Raw genomic sequence first — 19,772 nt, forward strand, 5'->3', positions numbered from 1 at the left:
TCATGTCAGCTGCACCTCTGAAGTCTTGAAAATACTTAGAGATGTGTTTTGTGCTTAAGTGGAGTACAGGATTATGCAGCCTGTCCAAAGTCACTCTCTGATCTAAAAAATAACATTTTTCATCAAAGTTCTTACTGCAATCCACGTACACTCACAAGATGTGGAGTCACTGTAAAATATTTGTCACTGACAAACAAGTGCCTAATAATGAAAAAATGATGAATAAACATATAGTCAACAACCTGCAGTAACTTAGTGATAACCACTATTCCACATTAATAATGATGGTCACCCTCCCCCTAAGGTTTAAAGGTTGCACACTGCGGGTACAGCATTACGTAGTCAGGAAGGACAAACGTGCCTACGGGTCACAAGTCACCAATCTTAATGAAACCTCTCAGTCTGTCAGCACAGTGCCACTACCCTTTATGAATTTTAAGAATCAGGTAGCACAAGCATTCGGGAAAAAAGTTCAGAAATAAACTTCAGAAAAGTTCAGTGGCATAAACCAAAAAACAGTCAATGCTATACTTGTGTTCCTAAAACGCGTAAGGAAATCCAGAAAAGAGTGAAACATGGTTATTCCTTTGATGTAAGAATAGAATGGCAAAGATTTTGTTCAATTAAATTCACTGTAATCAATGCTGGTGAGTCCTACAGCCCAATCATCAGGGGAAAAAACCAAAAAGGCCTATCTGAACTATATGGCAATTATTCTAACAACTCCTTAGTTGATTTCAGACTGATGGGGATGGAAAAATTTGAAAGCAAAGTTTAGGTATTTCCTGTTTAGAAAATCTGAAGCATCCCAGAGAGGTGAGGATATGTTATCTTGGTACATGAGTACTCAGCACGTTTCTGATGGCAGATCATTCTATAATAAATCATTCCTGTGGGGTGGTAACTTCATCAGTTGAGGTCTTGATGTCATCTCTGACAGCTGCTGTTGGTCTGGTGGCAGCAGGTGCTGAACATGCTCTCTTGTACAGCACAGAAAGACAGGCTGTAGCTGCTACAAGGATGGGGAGATAAGAGGGATCTGGTTGCTGGCAAACTGGCAGCATAGCAGCAACTCTGGTGGCTCCACCAGCCTGTCATGGCACAAGTGATGACATCTTACTGCTTAGAAACAGCCAGTACCCAGCAGGTTGGATCAGGTCAGCAGGCACTTGGCTTGTACCAGATTTTGTCAGAGACCAACGACAGACTGTTATGTGGGGACACGAATACCCACCAAGCCAAAGCAGGATGTTTTTTGTGTAAGAAGTTCAGCACAAAGCAATTACAGTAACTAGAGAGACCAATGGCATATGCTGTGCTATAATCAGTAGTCTGACATACATAGCTAGAGAAAAGTCAGTGCTCATTAACAGGGGAAAAGTATGTTTCTTCCTGACTTCTTGGTTCAGCAGAATACTTTCCACAGATTTCAGTTCTTTCTGAATTTGCCAGAACATCCGCAGCAAATGCCCGTCCACAAGTAGCCAAGTAAGTCTGAACAGTCATCTCCATGAAACAGGGGAAGCATTGTCTGCCATTTCTGGCTTCAGCCACCTCCTCTTTTGCCCCAGCCCTGGTTCTCTTTGGACCCACCTCCAAGTTGATTCAACATTTCACCAGTGGTTTATTAGGAAACAATATAATAATTCTCTTCCCCTGATTCCTGTAGTAGCTTTCTCTTAGGTTGAAGAGCTAATTCACCTCACAGAAGCTCAAAAAAGTGCCAGAGATGATGCAAGGGGAAGTGGTGAAATGCATGGCCCATAGCAGAAAAAAAGGTCAATTGGTGCTTACCCTGTCTCAATTCACCGTTGGGACTAGAGTCTCGATACTCAATCAGAAAGTTGGTCAATCAAGGCTTAGATTGGTGCCACTGGGGGGCCATTCAAGATTTTGAAAGAAGACAATAAGATACATAAATATGTGAGACTATATTTTAATGAGCAGTATGATTAAATCTATCTTAGGCTGGCTAATTATAGGTCATAAAAAGCTGTTTTAAAGTTGTAATAAACATAACCTTATTGGAAGTGAATGAATTTAAAGAGGTAAAAACCAGACAAGACCCAGAGCAGTCTCTCAGTAACAACTTCTAAATGCACACTATAAAATTATGTTTCCTACTCATTATAATGACAATTAAGAGAATTTAAAAAATACATATGCTACAGGCTTAATTTAAAAAAACCCCTATTAACACGGCATGAATGAATCAACAGTTCAAACAATGCTTTAAACTTTATACTTAACTTCTAATTAGGGGTTGTCCTCACTTTTTTCCCCAAGAATAAAGGCTACTGTAACTTTCAGAAATGGAGACCTAGAAGAAGTTAAATGATGTAGCAGTAGAGCAGTATCAACAAATGCAGGTTGTTGAAATATGAACTTTTAAAGCACGCAAACAAAACGTTGCATTAGTTCTCCGTAGCTTTTTTCAAAGTCTTTTTTTTGCATCTGAATCTTCATTCCCCCTACTGTAGCGTTTGACAGGATTCATAAATAGCAATGATTGTTCAGCTTTTTTTGTTTAACTTCTTTTTCTTCTTGGATGTGTTTCACAGTCAAAACTGACTGCTAACATCTGTCAGTCAGCCAAGTATAACTGCACCCCCTTCTGGTTTTAACAGCGTGAGGTAGAATCTGGAATTTCCATCATCATGTAAGAAACCTGTACAGGAGAAACAAGATAAAAGTGAAAATATTCTAAAACTAGGTATTTGGTCATAAGACATAGGCAGAGGAGTATTAATGCCACTGTGTTAGCCCAACCTATGCAATTGCAGGGGCCGAGGGGCAATTTTAGAATGGTTCTCGTGGGCCGTGAGGTAGCTCTGTGCAGGTGTGGTAGCCAGTGTCTCCAAATACCTGTTCATGCAGAGACTCACTTGACAGCAAGCCTCCTGTCCCACTGCGTCCTACTCTAGTGTGGGCATAAAGGCTAATGATCCAAGCACCTGTCTGTTCTGGGGTCAGGCTGCCCGAGCAGCCACTTGTCATCTCTTCCGATGCAAACGTGGTGGGTGGAGAAGATTATCTGATGGGCCAACTCTGTGCAACAAGTTAGCCTATCCTGTTTCATCAGAACACCACTTTGGGTTAGCAACTCCTTTATATTCTCAGTACTGGTATCTTTACACTTGCTTAGATTTTCAGCAAGAAGCGTCCCAGACCCTAAAATGTTACGCTACCACTGTGTTTTGCCATACCAAGCTGTACACTGTTTACCTGAGAATTGTTTCAGGGACCCTTCATGTAAAGTACTGCCTGATCACACTATCTATGTGCTTTTACTTTAAAGTGTTCGTTAGGAAAACTTTCAAAACATTGATCATTGCTACATTAGAAAACAAAGTGTCATGGAAACTTGCCGTATGAGGTAAACAGGTGACAATAATCAATAAAACTTAATCAAATTGCAACCAGACATTTCTGCTGAAGGAAAAGTAATACCACTGAGATGGACTGAAAGCAGACTTGATCCTGCAAGCTGAAGAACAAAAGTAGGTGTTCAGGCACCTCTGTATAGATTAGCTTACTAGACTAAGGTCTTTTTTCTCCATTGGCTTTTTCTAGTAATGCTTGATACAATTTAGTCTTAAAAAGCAATTGCACTCCATGATGTACATAGGTGCTAAAATATGGACAGGACATACTTAACTATTAATATGTATCTTTTTGTTGCATTGTGTGGCAAAGGAGCACACTTCAGGCATAGATACAATTGCAGTGGTAATGGGGCGGAGCAGGGGAGATGTGCAATACTGAAGCAGACTGAAGCGATGGTGTCATTTGTCAGTCTCTCCCTCCAAACAGATCATCTCTACAGATAAATTCACACCTGAACATCAATGTTGCTGTCATTTACAAGATCCCATTTTCTGCTGCTGGATGTTTGGAAGGATCTAGCCCATGCTGCTTCATCTGCACTGCGATATCAAACAAGTAATCGTAACACTCACACCTAAAATTAAAAGGAAAAAAAAGTGAAATGTAAAGTAGGGCTCAAGTCTTACCATGTTTTATGGAAATTAATATTTTTCTTCCTTGAGCTTTACATCACCAATGTGATGGTCTGACTGGACAGTTCTATTATCATTTATTCCCATTACTGCAGTATGGAAAGTCCCAGCACTTTTGCTATGTGATCTGGATTTGCTGCATTTCCATCAGCAAATGAAGAAGTAAATTCCAATAAATGGCACTAGGGAAGACTACAGAAACAGTATTGGCAGGTGTCATGTAGAGGCAGAGATTGCCTGCAGGTTTCATATGAGGAGAGACTTGTCCATATGAAAGGAAAATGCTGGCAACCCTATCAGCCAGCACTGATATGAGAGGAAAACCAAGCGGTGGAATCACAGATTAACCCATTCCCAAAAGCTCCCTACATATTCAGTGAGGCCAGAATTTAATGTTCTGAATCATTTTCCATGGGTTGGAAATACACATGACATCAAGGGCATTAAGATTTTGAGGTATAATGGCAAAAGATACCATATTCCTAAATTGTACTCACATCGTTTTGGCTTTTTCCCATGTTTCTCCCCATACGTAAACTCCGTGACGTCTGACCAATACAGCACAAGAGTCTGGGTATTTTTCCAGTGCACGTGCCATTCTTTCCTTAAGATCCTTCTCTTCTGGTGTATTCTCAATAATGGGAACCACTAGTGTATCATCATACCTAAAAGAAAAAGGAATGCATTTAAAAAACCGCTGTGTTTGGATGTATGGAAGCTTTTCCCTAAGCAAGAGGCTGTGTAAAGATGTAAAGATTCTCAACGCTAGTGATTTTATGCTCTTCCCTTGTGAGTCATGCTGTAACATAAGAACTCTCAGGAACATCTCTCACTCCAAAATGTGTTCTCTGTTGGCAATACCTGAGCTACACTTGAGGCACAAAAAGAAAATAACACTTTGATGTATTAGGTGTAGCTGTTTGTTCATATATCACTTTGTAGTTGGGTCCCTTTACAACTTTTTCAGACTCTCATCATCCTGTATTGGCATCACCTACAAGCTTTATCTCAGATTAAATTATTTAAAAGAATCACATCATGAAGAAGGAAATGAAGCTGTTTGCTGGAGAGCAGAAAAAAAAATAGTTTAGGTAGTCCAAAAAGCCCCTGGAAATAAGATTGTCCTGCTAAGGCATATAAATAGAAAGTAGAGTCAACACATGAAAAATAAATTCTCTGTGATGGAGTCATTGGTGGGCTATATGTGATCTTAAGAGAGCCTGAGAACCCCAGTTCCAAAGACAAGATGATGCATGTTACACAGTGGAACTTGCCTAAGAGTTTCTTCTGAAGGAGGACTGGGATATTTGGCATTGTCTGAACTTTAATTAACACTGGCAGAAACTTGTTTAAATAGTTTTAATAAGTCCCCAGTTCAGGTTCAGATTTATCATTGAGATCACATAGATATTTCATGAGTGGATGCTAGTAGTACTTTTATAAAACACAGAGAGAAAGTAATGGTAAAAATAATACCAAAAAAAAAAAAGTCTCATCCCTTACACAGTTTTCAATGCTGATGCTTTCCCAAGGAAGTCTATAAAAATAGCGAATGAAGAAAATTAAGTGGTTTTGTAGGTTTACTTCGACTCTTACATATTCTGATCATGAAAATTAGATTTGGAGTGTTTACTACTAGTGAGGCCAAATGAGCCAAGGGATTGGTTTCCTAGGTTCTGCTTTCTACTTGGACATGAGTTTGGAAGCAGGTATAAATACCGTAACTGATTCCTAATCATAACTGTAAGCTTTTTATCAAGAACTAGTATCTAGAAAACCCCCAAAAGACTCTGAATGAGTTAATTACTTGGTATCTCTTTAGTTTCACTGAAATATAAGCAGCCTCCATTTAGTCAAACCTTCATATAAAATATCTCGGGACAGTCTGAGACTTTCAAAGCTATTTGCTACAGATCTAGTTCTCCTTCTGCTGAAGTCAAAGATAAAACTGTTCTGGCACCAGTGGGATCATATTTAGGCCAACAAATACTTCTGATCATCTCATCTGTACCATTTTCCCGAAGAGCTTCCAGAAAAGGTCTGTGTAATTAGAAATAATACACTGTCAATCCCTTTTCTGCAAGGTCCCATTCTGCACTATCAAATTTCTTTTGAATTCAATGGGGAGCCTTGTGTGAGGCAAGACAATGGAATCAGTCTAGTATGGACAAATACATACTTAGGAACCATGTAGTCTGGAGCTTTGATTTCTTTAGTTTTTCTGGTAAATTAACAGGATGACACCAGACAACTCAGAGATATATACAATGAATGATAAATACAACGTCTCCTGACTAACAACTAGGAATGTTTGAAAATTCAACGTGCATATTCAATAAAGAAAACTCCTGTGGATTTTTTTAAAACCAGTGTTGATAGACAATTCAATATAAGGGGTGTCTTTTGACACATTAAAAATACAAATTGACAAGAAGGTAAACCTGGCAAGTCAACCAACACTGATTAAAATATACCTGGGCATAAAATCACACACCAGACATAAGGCGTGCTCCCTTGTCAAAGGGCAATAGTTACAAAAATTAACATCAAAAAGTGGGAAGAATTTAGCATTTCAATTTGTCATCTAATTGTCACATATTATATAAATATTGTTTGCAGATCCCAATTCAACACTCTGTGGGTGGAGTCCTCAAAACAAGCCATCACACATACTTTGGAATAACTCAGCACTTACCTCAGAGCTCATCCTTGAAAAGTAATAACATTATCTTTAATGAGCTGTTTATTCTGAATTTTCTTTCAAAGTCTGTCAAGTAAAATCTGAAACCCTCTACCCTCTTAACATGCCCTAAACTAGCACAGGCAGTGATATGTGAAGCCCACCCAAATGTAGTTTGTACATTATCAATCCAACCTAATTTTGGTTGGCTCCAGTTTCAGCTTAACGCTGTATAGATGCGTTAACATCTCTGTTCGTGAGATATTTGTCAAGACATAGCTCTTTATTTGGTTTGTTTCTGTAGCTCAACAGACCACAGTTGCCTTGACATTACAAGATTTTATCTCACATCTCTTCCATAGGCTTGAGACCTTCTTACAGAAAGCCAGTCTCTGATTTATTACAGAGGTATTTTTACTTCTTATTCCTAACACTTTATATTACACACTTTAACACACATAACTCAAATGACTTGTCATTTATTTATATTGCTGAAAACAAATGATCAAACAGCATGCCTCTTTTTTTAAATATAGAGAAGTACCGGTAATAGCCTCCTGAAGTACACTTCTGGATTCCTTTTATCATCTCCTGGTGAGTAATACTGAACTCACTCCCTGGGTAAAGAAGGGTAGCCATAACAGCAGCCTTGGAATGAGTATGGATCACTGCGCCTGCCCCTAAGAACAGCAAAAGAAGAAAAAAATATATTTTTGGAATTCATTTTAAAATATGTCTATTAAGAAAATGTTATTCACTTATTTGATTCATTTTCTTCGCCTAGGCATCTTAGCAAATGGTGCTCTACTGCATTAGAGGAAAAAATATACAGTAACCTAAATGAAGCTATGATACAATTACTCATCTATAAAGGATAATTATGGATTGTCTCAGCACACTAGTGTTCATTTTCAGTTAGTGACAAATTCCAGGAGAAAAACTACTTGCACAAATTCAAGGAGAAACACTACTTGTACATTTCTTTACATACTGCAATGACTGAAACACTATTAATTTTATCAGAGTTCGGAGATTCTAAAGAACTCCCAAACTTATTTGAGAGACAAAAATTTGAAGACCTTTACTTTCTTTTTAGGCTAGTACTCTACTTCGATTATGCACTGGTTCTCTAAAAAAATATTTAACGTTATCTTACTGTGTCATGATGGAAAGATAGGTAGACAATAATTATAATTTACTCATAAAGTTGCAATGTTGCCAAAAACATGAAATGAGTTTTCCTCTGGTACATGTGTAAGCTTCTTGTGCAGGAAGATCAGAAGACTCCCTAAATCCTTTCTAAAGTTACAGATGTAAATCCCCCAGCTCCTCCTGCAACCTGCGAATATACTGCATTAAAAATTAGTGCTGAAAAGATGATCACAGGTATAGATAACTACATGAGAAGATTAAAATGTGAATGACTCATAGGATGTTACCACAGATTACCTTCCACTGTACATATTTCTTTGCAAAACAATTTATTCTATAGTGTCATATTTACTTCACTGTAACTTCCACGTATGAAGAATATGGTACTGAATATCGACTTTGTGGATGTGTATATACAGTGTTTCAGTCGCTGCTGAACTGAAAACATTTGCTACACACCTCTCATAGTGTAGGCATTCATAAAAAGAGGCGTGCACTGGCTTTTCTTTAGTTTCTTGTGTGGTGGAGGACCACTGATGTCCTGTTCGTTCATGTCACAAACAAACATATCTTCTGGCTGTAAGAAAGAAGAAACTATTTTGACCTGTGATGACCTGAATAGTTTAGTTTTCCTTCTAGGGAGACAAATATATACACCACATATTTAATACAGAAAGTGATTCTAACTTTGTAAAAGTGCTGTAACACACCACATTTATTCTAGCTTCTAATACTACTTACTGACATTGTGTAATGCGAATTAGTATTAGGTAGTCTTTTTATTCAGACTGCTGCCAAGCAGATACTTGTAAAACTAACATTTTCTCAGAAAGGAGACAGCCTGTATCTAATTACAGACAATAGATCAAAAGGAAAAGTAAAAATAATGTAGATGTACTTTTCCTTCTCCCTTAAAGAGCCAACAAAGGTCATGAATTAAACCTACGTATATTTAACTTGTAGAATTATGTTTTTAAACCTTGTTTTTAGTAGCTTTACATGAATGTTACCTTTGCATCAATCGGCTACTCATAATAGTCCAAAGAATTGTTCAGGGCAGTAATCAAACTTTCTTCTTTAATGTTATTTTAAAAAATCAGCGGGAAATAGCTTTGCAAGAGATTTCCTTACTCACTGTACTCCATCCACTGCTACTGCTAGCAAAGACCAGGCCATCACAATCTTCCCATGTTACCCCTTTGCCTGACCTCACTGCTACCATCCCCAGGGATCACTGCTGTGAAACCCCAAGTTTCTATCAGCGAAGGGATTCCTTTCACTTCTCATTGTATTTACCCTCAGACCTATAAAACAACAAATCCTTTACATATATTCTATTGTGGGGGAGTTTCTGCTGTCATAAAATAGTTATTTACCATTCTTCCCTCTGCTTATATTTTGGGTTTTTTTTGGAAAGGAGACAGATAGACAAGGTCACCTTTTCATTGGGAGAGCCCATCTATTTACTGAGAATATCAAGACAAAGATTTATAACCACTCAAATGAAAATAGAGATGAGGTGTTAATGCTTAATTATGTATGTACCACAGTAACTTGAAACTGTAGCCAGACAGCTATAAAGCCATTCAAGCTTGACAAACAATAAAGCTGGACTTGAGTCTCTCACAGTCTTCTGTGTTACTTTAAAACAAAGAGATCATCAAAACTGGCCACTGAAACACACGTTGGCTTGCTATGCTAGTGGAGTACCGAGTGAAATCCTCAGTTGTTTCAATAAGGCATTCAACAGTATAACAAGTTTCTAACTTTACATAAGGAAAAATGAAACTCTAAACAAAGGTACTTCCATCCATCTCAAGATGAGCTCTGAGGTAAAAATACAGTTCAACATACCTGTATTCTTTCCTTTTGGACTCCTGAAGGAGCGATGTAGATCTCATTCCTAAGAAAAGTTACAGACAGGGAAAACTGGTAAACACAGAGTTGTTGAACTGCACAAGCATTAGAGCTCTCCATCCACTGAGAAGGAAATAGCAAATCTAGCCTCTCATAATTTCATAACTTTCTTGCTCCTTTCATAGACTGACATGTAGATGTTTTCAAAATCGAACTGAATCATACATGGGCATATGAAATCTCTAACTTACAGGGGTACAAAACTCTACTTTCAACTTGACGAGAGATCGAAAACACACATAGGAAGTGCAGCCTTATTTTTCCTACAAAGAAAACCACAAAGCTTCCCGCTGCAATAATTCCAAATTCAGATTCCCAGAATTCAGAATAAAAATGGAATAAGAGAAATTGCAAGCAGATACTGGTCTATGACAAAACAGGTGACAAAACTATTACTAGAAAATCCACAGACTACCTATAACCAATATTAAATATCTGTAGTGTTCTACAATGTAAATACTTTTGGTTTTTGTTATAACTATGTAGTTTAGTTTTTTAATGCCTTTATACATTTATTTGCATTGATAAAAAGATAACACTAATTCAATGCAATTAAACAACTGGAATTCAAGTGCATCACTTTTTGTAAGGTTTACATGAAGAAAGAAGATGAAAAATTGATTTAAATTAAAATGATTTTAAGATGGTATCTGAAATAATTTTAATGATAGCAAAAACAAACCCCAGATTATCTCTCTCCATTGTAATCACTATTTGGTTTCAACAGTAACATACTAAATTTAGGAGCACAGAGACATCTAGTGAATAATTAGTCAAGTTACAGATACATTTCCTAAGGACCACAAGATGTTTATATTTCTGGACAAGAGAAGTTAGAAGAGCAACGAAGCTGGTGAAGGATCTGGAGCACAAGTTTTACGAGGAGCGACTGAGGGAACCGGGGCTGTTTAGTCTGGAGAAGAGGAGGCTGCGGGGAGACCTGGTTGGTCTCTAAAATTATCTGAAAGGAGGCTGTAGCGAGGCGGATGTTGGTCTGTTTTCCCAAGTAACAAGTGATAGGACAAGAGGAAATGGCCTCAAGTTGCACCAGGAGAGGCTTAGACTGGATATTAGGAAAAATTTATTCACCAAAAGAGTTGTTGAGGATTGTAACAGGCTGCCCAAGGAAGTGGTTGAGTCACCATCCCTGGAGGTATTTAAAAGATGTGTAGACGTGGTACACAGGGACATGGTTTAGTGGTGGAGTTGGTAGTGTTAGGTTTATAGCTGGAGTCACGATCTTAAGGGTCTTTTCCAACCTAAATGATTCTATGATTCTAACTCTTCCAAAAATAAAATGATATAATCTTCACAGTGTTAAAATGGCTTTATCATATTTGTGCTTTTTAACATTCATGAATTAACACTGCTAACATTGCATTAATTTAGTCTTAATTCCTTTGCATGAGCAAGATGATTCAGAGTGCAACACATTGAGAAATCAAGTGGTAATTCAGTTACTAATGGAAGACATGCATTTTTTCTTAATTTTTTTTTTTTTTTTTAGAAATTAATCACAAAGGGAAAACCTGATGATAGAATACAGCCTTTAAAACACATGATACCTGAAAAAGAATTCTAGATCCACTTTAAATATTCAATCCCATGTACAAATTGGCATTTTTATTCTGAGTAGCTGACACGAACTGCACACTGAGTAATGCTGATTAGGATTAGCTGGTAAAACCAGTTGTTAGAACTTCAATCAAATTTCAATTGTTCTTTCGCTGTTTCCTATGTAACAATTCTAAGCTAGTCTGATCTCTGCCTCATAACTATCAATTTTGAAACACAGCTACTGTTACTCTAGGTATAAACCAGTACAGTCACATAGATTACTATTCCTAGACCATGTACAATATCGGTACCAACTCGAATATGTATTTTGGTGTAGTCTGAGCAACCAAGTTATATAACTGCTGAGGAAAACTGTACTACTATGTTAGTGTAATCTCTGTTGACACCATTTGTCTTGCCACAGCCAACATGAATCACACTGAAATGATGAACAGGCCATATTTAGCTACTGCTGAGAAATTAGTGCTAGAAAGATCTTTCCACAGATGAAGAGCTTCAAAAACAAGAACTAATCCTCTTATCATTCCTCTCATTATTATTATTGCTGTTGCTTCTCTTGCAAAATCAAGCAGGGAAGTGAAATAACCTGCATAAAGCAATTAGAACAGCACAAACGTTAGCATTTAGAGCCTTTACTTCAGATCTATAGCTCTCATATATTTGAGTAGCAATGGCTGTTTGTGTCTGCGTGCGAGTGTATGTCAGAAAAATGAGTGAGAGGTCAGACACTTTCAAGTTAGAGAGTCAAAACACCCTGTGACTGGGGACAGAATATCAGGCACTGTGCAAGGTGTTTTGCAGAATGAGGACTTCTGTTTTTTCAGTGGCCACTGAGAGGAGCTCTGTCTCCATTAAAAGCTTGGAAAGTATGAACGGGGAGAGACAACCAAATTAAAAAGCAAAGTGGTGCTCCTTAGTAGTGGATACACACCAAAAAATGTTTTGCTGTTACCTGTCCTGCTTTAATTATATGTTAAGAATATCTCCTTAGAAATTATCTCAGAAGAACAGTAATTTCCTTTCTTAAAGGAAATGTCTTGCCTGCAAAATGTCTAGGGTGGGATTCATGTCATCTAAACACAGGCATGTGAAAGCTCTGTGCCTAGTGTAACCCACTCTAAATTCAATAGTCAGTGAAATGAAAAAGGAGGAATGCACTGTTCCTTATAGACAATTCATCTACCTTAAAAAAAGACAGGAAAAGGACAGAAAAAAGGCTCTCTCTGAAGTTGGCTCTCTCCACTGAAGGGACTGCAATGATTAATTCAGACCAGCCACCTCCCTTCTACATGGTTGAGTATAGCGTACTGTTCATTTCCTTCTCTACCTTCTTGCTCACTTGACTTTCAAAGATTTTTCATGGGACTGAAATGCCCTCACCAACTACTAAACACAGTGTCTCTCTCTCTCTAACCATCACATTCTTTCTCGTCCATCTCTACTTACCCATGTTTCAAGCTGATTCCTCCACCAGTTCCTGTTACCCAGCCCAAACCATAAAACAGTCTACAAAGCTCTGGGATAAGATTTCTTGGGTGTAACTTCTCCTAAAAATAAATTAAAAAAATAGATTAAAAATCATCAGAAACATCACAAACCTAAGGATTTCAATTCTGACATTGAGTTTAAAGGGGTAGTACTTTCATACTGCAGTCTATACGATCTTCAGTTACAAACTGACTGCGTGCTTGCACAATGCCCTTTACACTTTGCAGGCACCATTCACATCTCGAAAGGAACAAACAAACCCCCCAGATAAAATGCATGTCTGATCATCCTTTACAGGAAAGGTCTCATCTCACATTTATTTGAGTGCAGTGGCCCAGAGGTATTACACTAGCGAGATTAAGTCATAGATTATTGCCATAAAAAAAGAAAAATAAATGCATCTAACCTGATCCATTTTGAAAAGCTCAACTAATAACTTTTCCCATTGAATCAGTTTTCTGTAGGTTTATTTTGCTTGATTCACAAATTTCAGTAGAACAGCCTTTATTAGTTCTGTTATACAATATTTTTACATAGCAGTCAAAAATACCATAGAAAACATAGTCAAATTATTTGATGAACTTCACATTCCCATATTTTTACAACGTGAGGTTACTTCACAAGCAGTTTGGCTAGAAGGCAAATTGCCCTATTTTAATATTTCTTTCAGAAGGAAAAAAAGTTCTTAAATTTTTCCATATTCCATTGTTTGTTACATCAATAAACATATTTATATTTATCTATTCGGTATCTGTAGTATCAGAGATTCATTCATAGTTAATCTAAACCAGAGTGGCTTTACAGTACAGGCTAAAACTATTTATTGGAAATCCTAAACATTGCTCTGCACTGAACATATAAAACTAAGCAAGCTGTACCTAACAGCAGTCTTTGATAAGCGAGTACTAAACTGGAAAATTAAAAATGTTGAATGTTGGAATCATTTACATGAGAAATACAACCAGAATACACAGAGACAACTGTGAGATGCTACTTTAATTCATGCTGTGTGCTTGAATTTATTCATTTGGATGTTGTCTTGAGGATTTCTTTTAGCTTATCTGAAAGAATAAAAAGCCAAAGTCTTCCCCCATTTACCAGTGTAAAAATAAAAATCATATGTGCTTTCACAAAGATCCCGATACAACTGAACCCATCAAATAAGGAATTAAACAGTAGAGAAACAGAGCAATCATTCTATTTATGTCAATTTATCTCCCTGGGATGGGGTGAGATTTCCACCTACATTACCACAGTAATACAGCTGGGTTTGTTTCTTATATGGGTGTGTAACAGAAATCAGCAATTAAGCGCAATAGATGTGTTCCCTGCATTGTTTTCAGGAGAAAAATGTATTAGTTTTAGGAAGGCTAAACACTTAGGTCACCAAATACAGTCCCCTGCTACTGCAGCCAACTCTTACATGATTCTTTTTATATATGCATGAAGCCTGATCAGGACTTCAAACTTCAATTTAACACTGTAGCACCATATTCTTCAGTGGCGCTTGCTTCTGAAGTGATTATATTAAAAAATCATCTGTTCGTTCAAGTGACAGAAACAAGACTCTAACCAGCACTGCTCGAAACTTGTGTAAGAAGATTTTTAAAGCACCATGAACCTTCACGAGTTCACATTACCTGAAAAAACAGAACAGAATATACAAGAGTACTTGAAGGAAAAAGACCCCAAGCCAAACACAAACTCCTATGTTTACATTGAAAAAAATCTGAAATCTTCCCCATTCACCCAGCTGAAAATAAAAGCCCTCTTTCCCAGCTCCTTTCCACTGAAGACAGTAATACACATCAAGTATACTCTAACCAAACATTCCTCAAATACTAACGACTCTGAAATGTACTGTGAATCTGAAAATATTAATGCATGTGTCGCATGTTTACAAACACAAACCAGGCCCATAGTATGTGTAAATTATGGGTCCCTGGTTTGTTGTTCTGGTTTACTTATACAAAATTAATGGCTGTACATAACTTTTATCTATTTGCCTGTCACAAAACTGAGTCCCACAGTATCTTGTTCTGACTCTTACTCAAAATGACATCACTGTCACTGTAGTACCTAGTAGCACCTACAGCAGTATTTTCGATTTCAAAGAAAAATTATGTCTCTTCTACTTTTGATGGAATAAGCTTATATTAAACAGGTTTACACTGCTATTATTTATTGAATGTACACAGCCATAAAAAAACCTGTAACACTCCTACAGTTGTTTTGTACCTTCCCTCTTTGATGAAGCCAGACATTTACTGCAAAATTCATATTCATGGAAGAACATGAGTGCTTTTCACCACTGTGAATCATTAAAAATAACCTTTTAAAGTTCAAATTCAGAAGCTACTTTCATCAAGAACATATGAAATAAATATAACCAAGGAATTTTGACTATTTTTCTGAAGAGTTCCAGGATTATAAATCAATCTTCAGAGTTTAACAGCATCTTTCCAGGATCAGTGAATACTGATTATAACCATAAACTATCTAAAGAAAAATATTATTGTATTTCATGTTTAAAATTACTGATAATAAAAATGACAGTTCTTTCCATAACTAAAAAAGGGCACTTGCTGTAATAAACCTGGGAGTAAACATGTGTGAAAGCAGTAGGCAACTCAACAGGATTACTTTCTGTCAAATCTCAATTAGCAGTACTTTTAAATTTGATTTTTAAGTTGAAGTATGGATGCCAGTGGTTATCTCTTCCTTCACATCTTCAACTCAGGATCTGGCCCACTAGTTTTCTGATACAGCTAACATGAACAATTTAGCTTCTTTGCTGCTATGCTGCTACCATCTTAGCCTCAGTTACTACATGCTGTTAGGTATGAAGGAAAATGCCACAAATTTCTATGAACTAAAAGATGTAACTAATTTTTCAATCCATTAAATTATTATTTTGGAAACAAACTTGCTGGCAAATTTCTAAACAGAAAGTGACTGAAAGTGCTCACTGAAAATTCAGAATATTTCCATTTTCAAAAAAATATTATTTTATTCTGCAAGACTGTGGTTGCTCAAGGAAAATTAGCTTTTCCTTTTTTAATCCAAATTACTGTACCTAATACAATTTAAAAACCAAAACAAACCCAACCTCCCAACCCAAAAACCCAGAAAATTATGTGGATCTAAGACAATGGAAACCAAGGTGGACCCAGGCTACTTGTGGAACAGACCCATCTGTAAAGGTTTTGGGGATAATTTTAAAAAGATGTAAAACTGAACTCCAAAGTGGATGTTTTAAGATATTATAGTAAATAAGCAGTGCCTGAAATATGTACCTCCCTTTCATAAATTGCTTAGAAATCATGTATTTTCCACAGAAATAAGCACAGCCTGCATAGATTAAATCATACCGTTGATATTTCATACTGACAGGTAGTAAACTATGATGAGGTTTCTCTGCATAGCCACGTAGTGGTAAGTTTGATGTGGTAAAACAGATTTGTGCTACACTGTATACAGAAAGTGAGAAAAGTACCCTTAATAAGCTGGTAGATTTCTGCTTAAAATCTGTCTTCAGCATCAAAATGGATCAAATAAACCAAAACGGCAAAAATATTGTCCTGATCCTTTAAAAAAGTTTATTTTCTACAACACCTTCAGGACCATGCAAGGATTTTATAATGCAAAAGGGAGTTTTATTAAGTGAGAAAAGAAATAATTATAAGGAAGAGATAGGAAAGCAACGTGGTGAGGATTCCTACTCTGCTTGAAAGCCTCAAACTGTCAATTTTTATAACAAGTACAGACCTCCAAGTGAAACTGATTATTTCTCTTGTGCCTTTTTGGTTTTGAATTGTTTTTATTGCAGCAATTAGAAGCTTTAATAGTTTTTTAAAAAATGGTAAGTGATTACATGTTCTGCACTTAGCTTAGTCACTTATGCCCCATGAAAGGACATTTCCAAGAGAAACCTTTGTTCAGCGGCAGGAACTCACATGAAGGCAGGTATTCTGTTAACACCCACGGAATAAGACAACAAAAGCAAAAAATATGTAGTGTATTCCAAAACTAGTTACTTAGTAACAATACCTTTGCTGAAACATTAAGAAAAAAGTGCCGTTGTCTCTATTCTCTCCCCCTGTCCCAATACCACTGCGACTCTAAAGTTGAAGACTTGAGTGATCCTTGATGATCTAAAGTAAGACTGTCTTAAGCAAAGGGGAACTGGGATTTTGTGAGCCACTCGGATTGTCTCCTAGCCCACTCGGATTGTCTCCTAGCCCACTCGGATTGTCTCCTAGCCCACTCGGATTGTCTCCTAGCCCTTGGAATCACAGCAAAGCAGAGGCTTTGTTTAACGCAGCCCCTCTGGACAGCCAGCCAGCTTGCATCTCGTTGCAGATGCTACAGGAAAATGCTTCCCGTTGGTGTTGGACTTGCAGAACCAGGAGCGGGGAGGCAGCAGCACGGCAGGAACAGGCAGGGGTGCAAGGCAGCGTCTGAGGCAGGAGACAGGGAAGGTGAAGTGATGGAAACCGCAGCCTGGGGCAAGTCTGACAGGGTTTGGAAGCTCCTGCTTTAAGCTCATCTTTAAAAACTCCAATGACAGTGAGTCGCAAACTCCTTAGGCAATCTGTTTAACTGTCCCAGGTTAGAACTGTTTTCCTAATGTTTAACCTAAACCTTGCTTGCTGAAACTTAAGCTTGATATCTCTTACCAAACAGTTACTAAACATAAAGAAAGCATTCTTCCCTTTCATCTCTGTGACAGCATTTTACATATTAAGACAAGTCCATTTGCTTTTTTTTTTTTTTTTTTGGACTAAGATTCTTTCCCTCTTTCCTGACAGGCCACATTATCCAGCCTGTTGATGATTCTCATCTCCCTGCTGTCAGTCGCACACTGTTCCTGACACCTGGGCTGCTCTCTCGACCAGTTCCACACACAAACAGGAGAGGTATCTCAAGCTTCACCCAAGCTGATGCTCCCATACGGTCCAGCACGATGTTTGCTTTGTCCGATGAAGCACAGCACTGCTGACTCATGTTCGGGTTGTGATGACTTATAGTATAGACTTATAAAAAACCCCAATCAAAGACAGAAAAAAACCCCAAACAAATCTAAAAAACCCCGAGAGTTATCGTAAATAAATAAATGGGCCACAAGTCCTGTACCTGCAGCCCGTCAGCTGGCGTGTACCTGTCAGCTACCAACAGTTTGGGAAGCACAGTAAATTTCATAACGTCTCCATACTCTCTGCTAATTAGTAACTACGAAGGCTACTAGCTAATTGTTAGAGTTAGAAGAATTGCCTCAAGAAGCGCAGTCGCGGGCTGCTCTCCTGCAGCGCCCGCTGAGGGGGCGGCGGGCAGAGCGCGGAGCCGCCCGCAGCGGCCGGGCCGGCACAGGGGGCCGCGGCCCGTTCGCTGTCCCGCCTCGGGACCCCGGCAGACGGTCTCTCCGCACCGGAGAAGGGCCCCGGCAGCGAGGGAGGGAGCGAGGGAGCGCCAGAGAGGGGGCCCCCGGGGCGCTCGGCCCCACCTGCAAGCAGCGGGTGTCCAGCCCCGCATGGCGCGGCGCCGGGCTCCTTAAAGGGGACGCTGCCGGGACGAGACGCCCGCGTGAGGGCCCGCCCGCCGCCCCGCGTCCCTCAGGGCCCGCGTTACCTGCGCGGCGTCGCGGTCGTTGGCGGCGGCTGCCATGGCGCCGGCCGGTCGGCGAGGGCGGGGGGTCCTTGCGTGGGGACCCCGAGCGGTGCAGCCCTGTCCCCGGTCCCCGCTCCCCGCCCAGGGCGGGAGGGAGGGCAGGAAAGGGCCGGTAGCGGGAGCAGCTGTAGAGCAGCCGCGGGCGCGCCCCGAGGGCGGGCGGGCAGGGCCGGGAGAGGCGCGGGTGCGCCGGTGGGAGGTATTCGCTCGTACCTGGCGCGATAGAGGCAGTCAGGCCCGAGCAGGCGAGCGGCTGAGCGCCCGCGGCTGGTGCTGTGGGAGGGCTCGCCGCGGTGCCAGGCGCAGGCGGGGAGCCCGCGGCAGGGCAGGGACCGTTGGTGAAGGCGCTCCTCCGCGCTGAGGCGGCTTGGCCGAGGGGTAGAGGGGGCGTGTCGCTTTTTTTCTGCTCAGGCAGTGAGAGAGGCAGCCCCGGCGGCGGGGAGGGCAGGGACGCGAGGAGAAGCAAGATGGCGGCTTCCTGGCGGCTGAGCTGTGGCGGCAAGGGGCTGGCGATGTTGCTGCTGGGGAGGGGGTCAGCTCTGGGCGCCGGCGTGTCTTTCCCCGCTCGAGGGGGCTGGAGGCGTCTGCACAGGACCCGAGAGCTGCTGGGTGAGTGATGGTCGGGATCCCGCACCTTTCGTTGTGCTGTGGGCCTGCTGCAGATCCGTGTGGAGGAGCTGCGGCGGTGAGTAAAGGATGAGGGTAGGTGGTGCTGGAAGAGAACTAAAGGCTGAGCAAGGTGGTGGGGAAGCGTGAGCGCCTGGTGTTACCAGGTAGGTGTGTAGGGTGGCAAGGCCGAGCAGGGCCGTTGATGTACTGAGCAGGAGAAACTTCGTAGCAGCGACCAACTGGGGAGAGGATGAGAGGCTGTGGAGATGGATTAGCTTGGCAGGGTGCTGTTTGGTTTGGCCTCTGGAAGTACAGCAGGAAGGGTGTGGGCTGAGGGGAGAGAATTCGGAGAGAAGAGTGAGAATTACTGAAGAAACAAGCTCTTGCTAACCCTGTGTAATAAAACTATGTGCATTTTACAGTAAAACTCAGTAGTCGTTTAGACACTTGTTAATCATTGTGGTTTAAGTATACCCTTCTTTCCACCACTGGTTGACTTTGCTGCTTTGCAGTATAAAAATATTTTTCTTTGCAAAGCCTGCTGTGTATGATATGGGGAAGGCTAACCCTGTTCTTGAAACAAACGTTATTTATTCTCAATTTTTATTAGAAAAGATTTGCTTCATCATAAAATAATATATGTTTGTCTTTTTGTCCAATGC

At 39.8% G+C, this 19,772-nt stretch overlaps 2 protein-coding genes across 3 annotated transcripts in view; one reads left to right on the forward strand and one right to left on the reverse strand.

Moving 5' to 3' along the window:
- Positions 1 to 1,920: 1,920 nt before the first annotated feature.
- On the reverse strand, positions 1,921 to 18,726 carry APIP (APAF1 interacting protein). Its single transcript, XM_074809821.1, has 8 exons — positions 18,463 to 18,726; positions 12,793 to 12,893; positions 9,706 to 9,754; positions 8,311 to 8,428; positions 7,244 to 7,379; positions 4,517 to 4,684; positions 3,839 to 3,961; positions 1,921 to 2,668 (listed from the first exon to the last, which is right to left on the reverse strand). The coding sequence occupies exons 1-7, from the start codon at positions 18,496 to 18,498 to the stop codon at positions 3,862 to 3,864; spliced, it is 708 nt and encodes a 235-aa protein (XP_074665922.1). The 5' UTR covers positions 18,499 to 18,726; the 3' UTR covers positions 1,921 to 2,668; positions 3,839 to 3,861.
- PDHX (pyruvate dehydrogenase complex component X) overlaps positions 18,720 to 19,772 on the forward strand; it is a 67,518-nt gene continuing 66,465 nt past the window's right edge. For both annotated transcript variants that reach the window (XM_074809819.1, XM_074809820.1), the window contains exon 1: positions 18,720 to 19,110. In XM_074809819.1, coding sequence (XP_074665920.1) covers positions 18,969 to 19,110 — 142 coding nt within the window. In that variant the 5' untranslated portion in view covers positions 18,720 to 18,968. The remainder of the gene's footprint in view (positions 19,111 to 19,772) is intronic.

The sequence above is a fragment of the Strix aluco genome, chromosome 31 (assembly GCF_031877795.1).
Source record: "Strix aluco isolate bStrAlu1 chromosome 31, bStrAlu1.hap1, whole genome shotgun sequence".
Taxonomy (NCBI): Eukaryota; Metazoa; Chordata; class Aves; order Strigiformes; family Strigidae; genus Strix; species Strix aluco.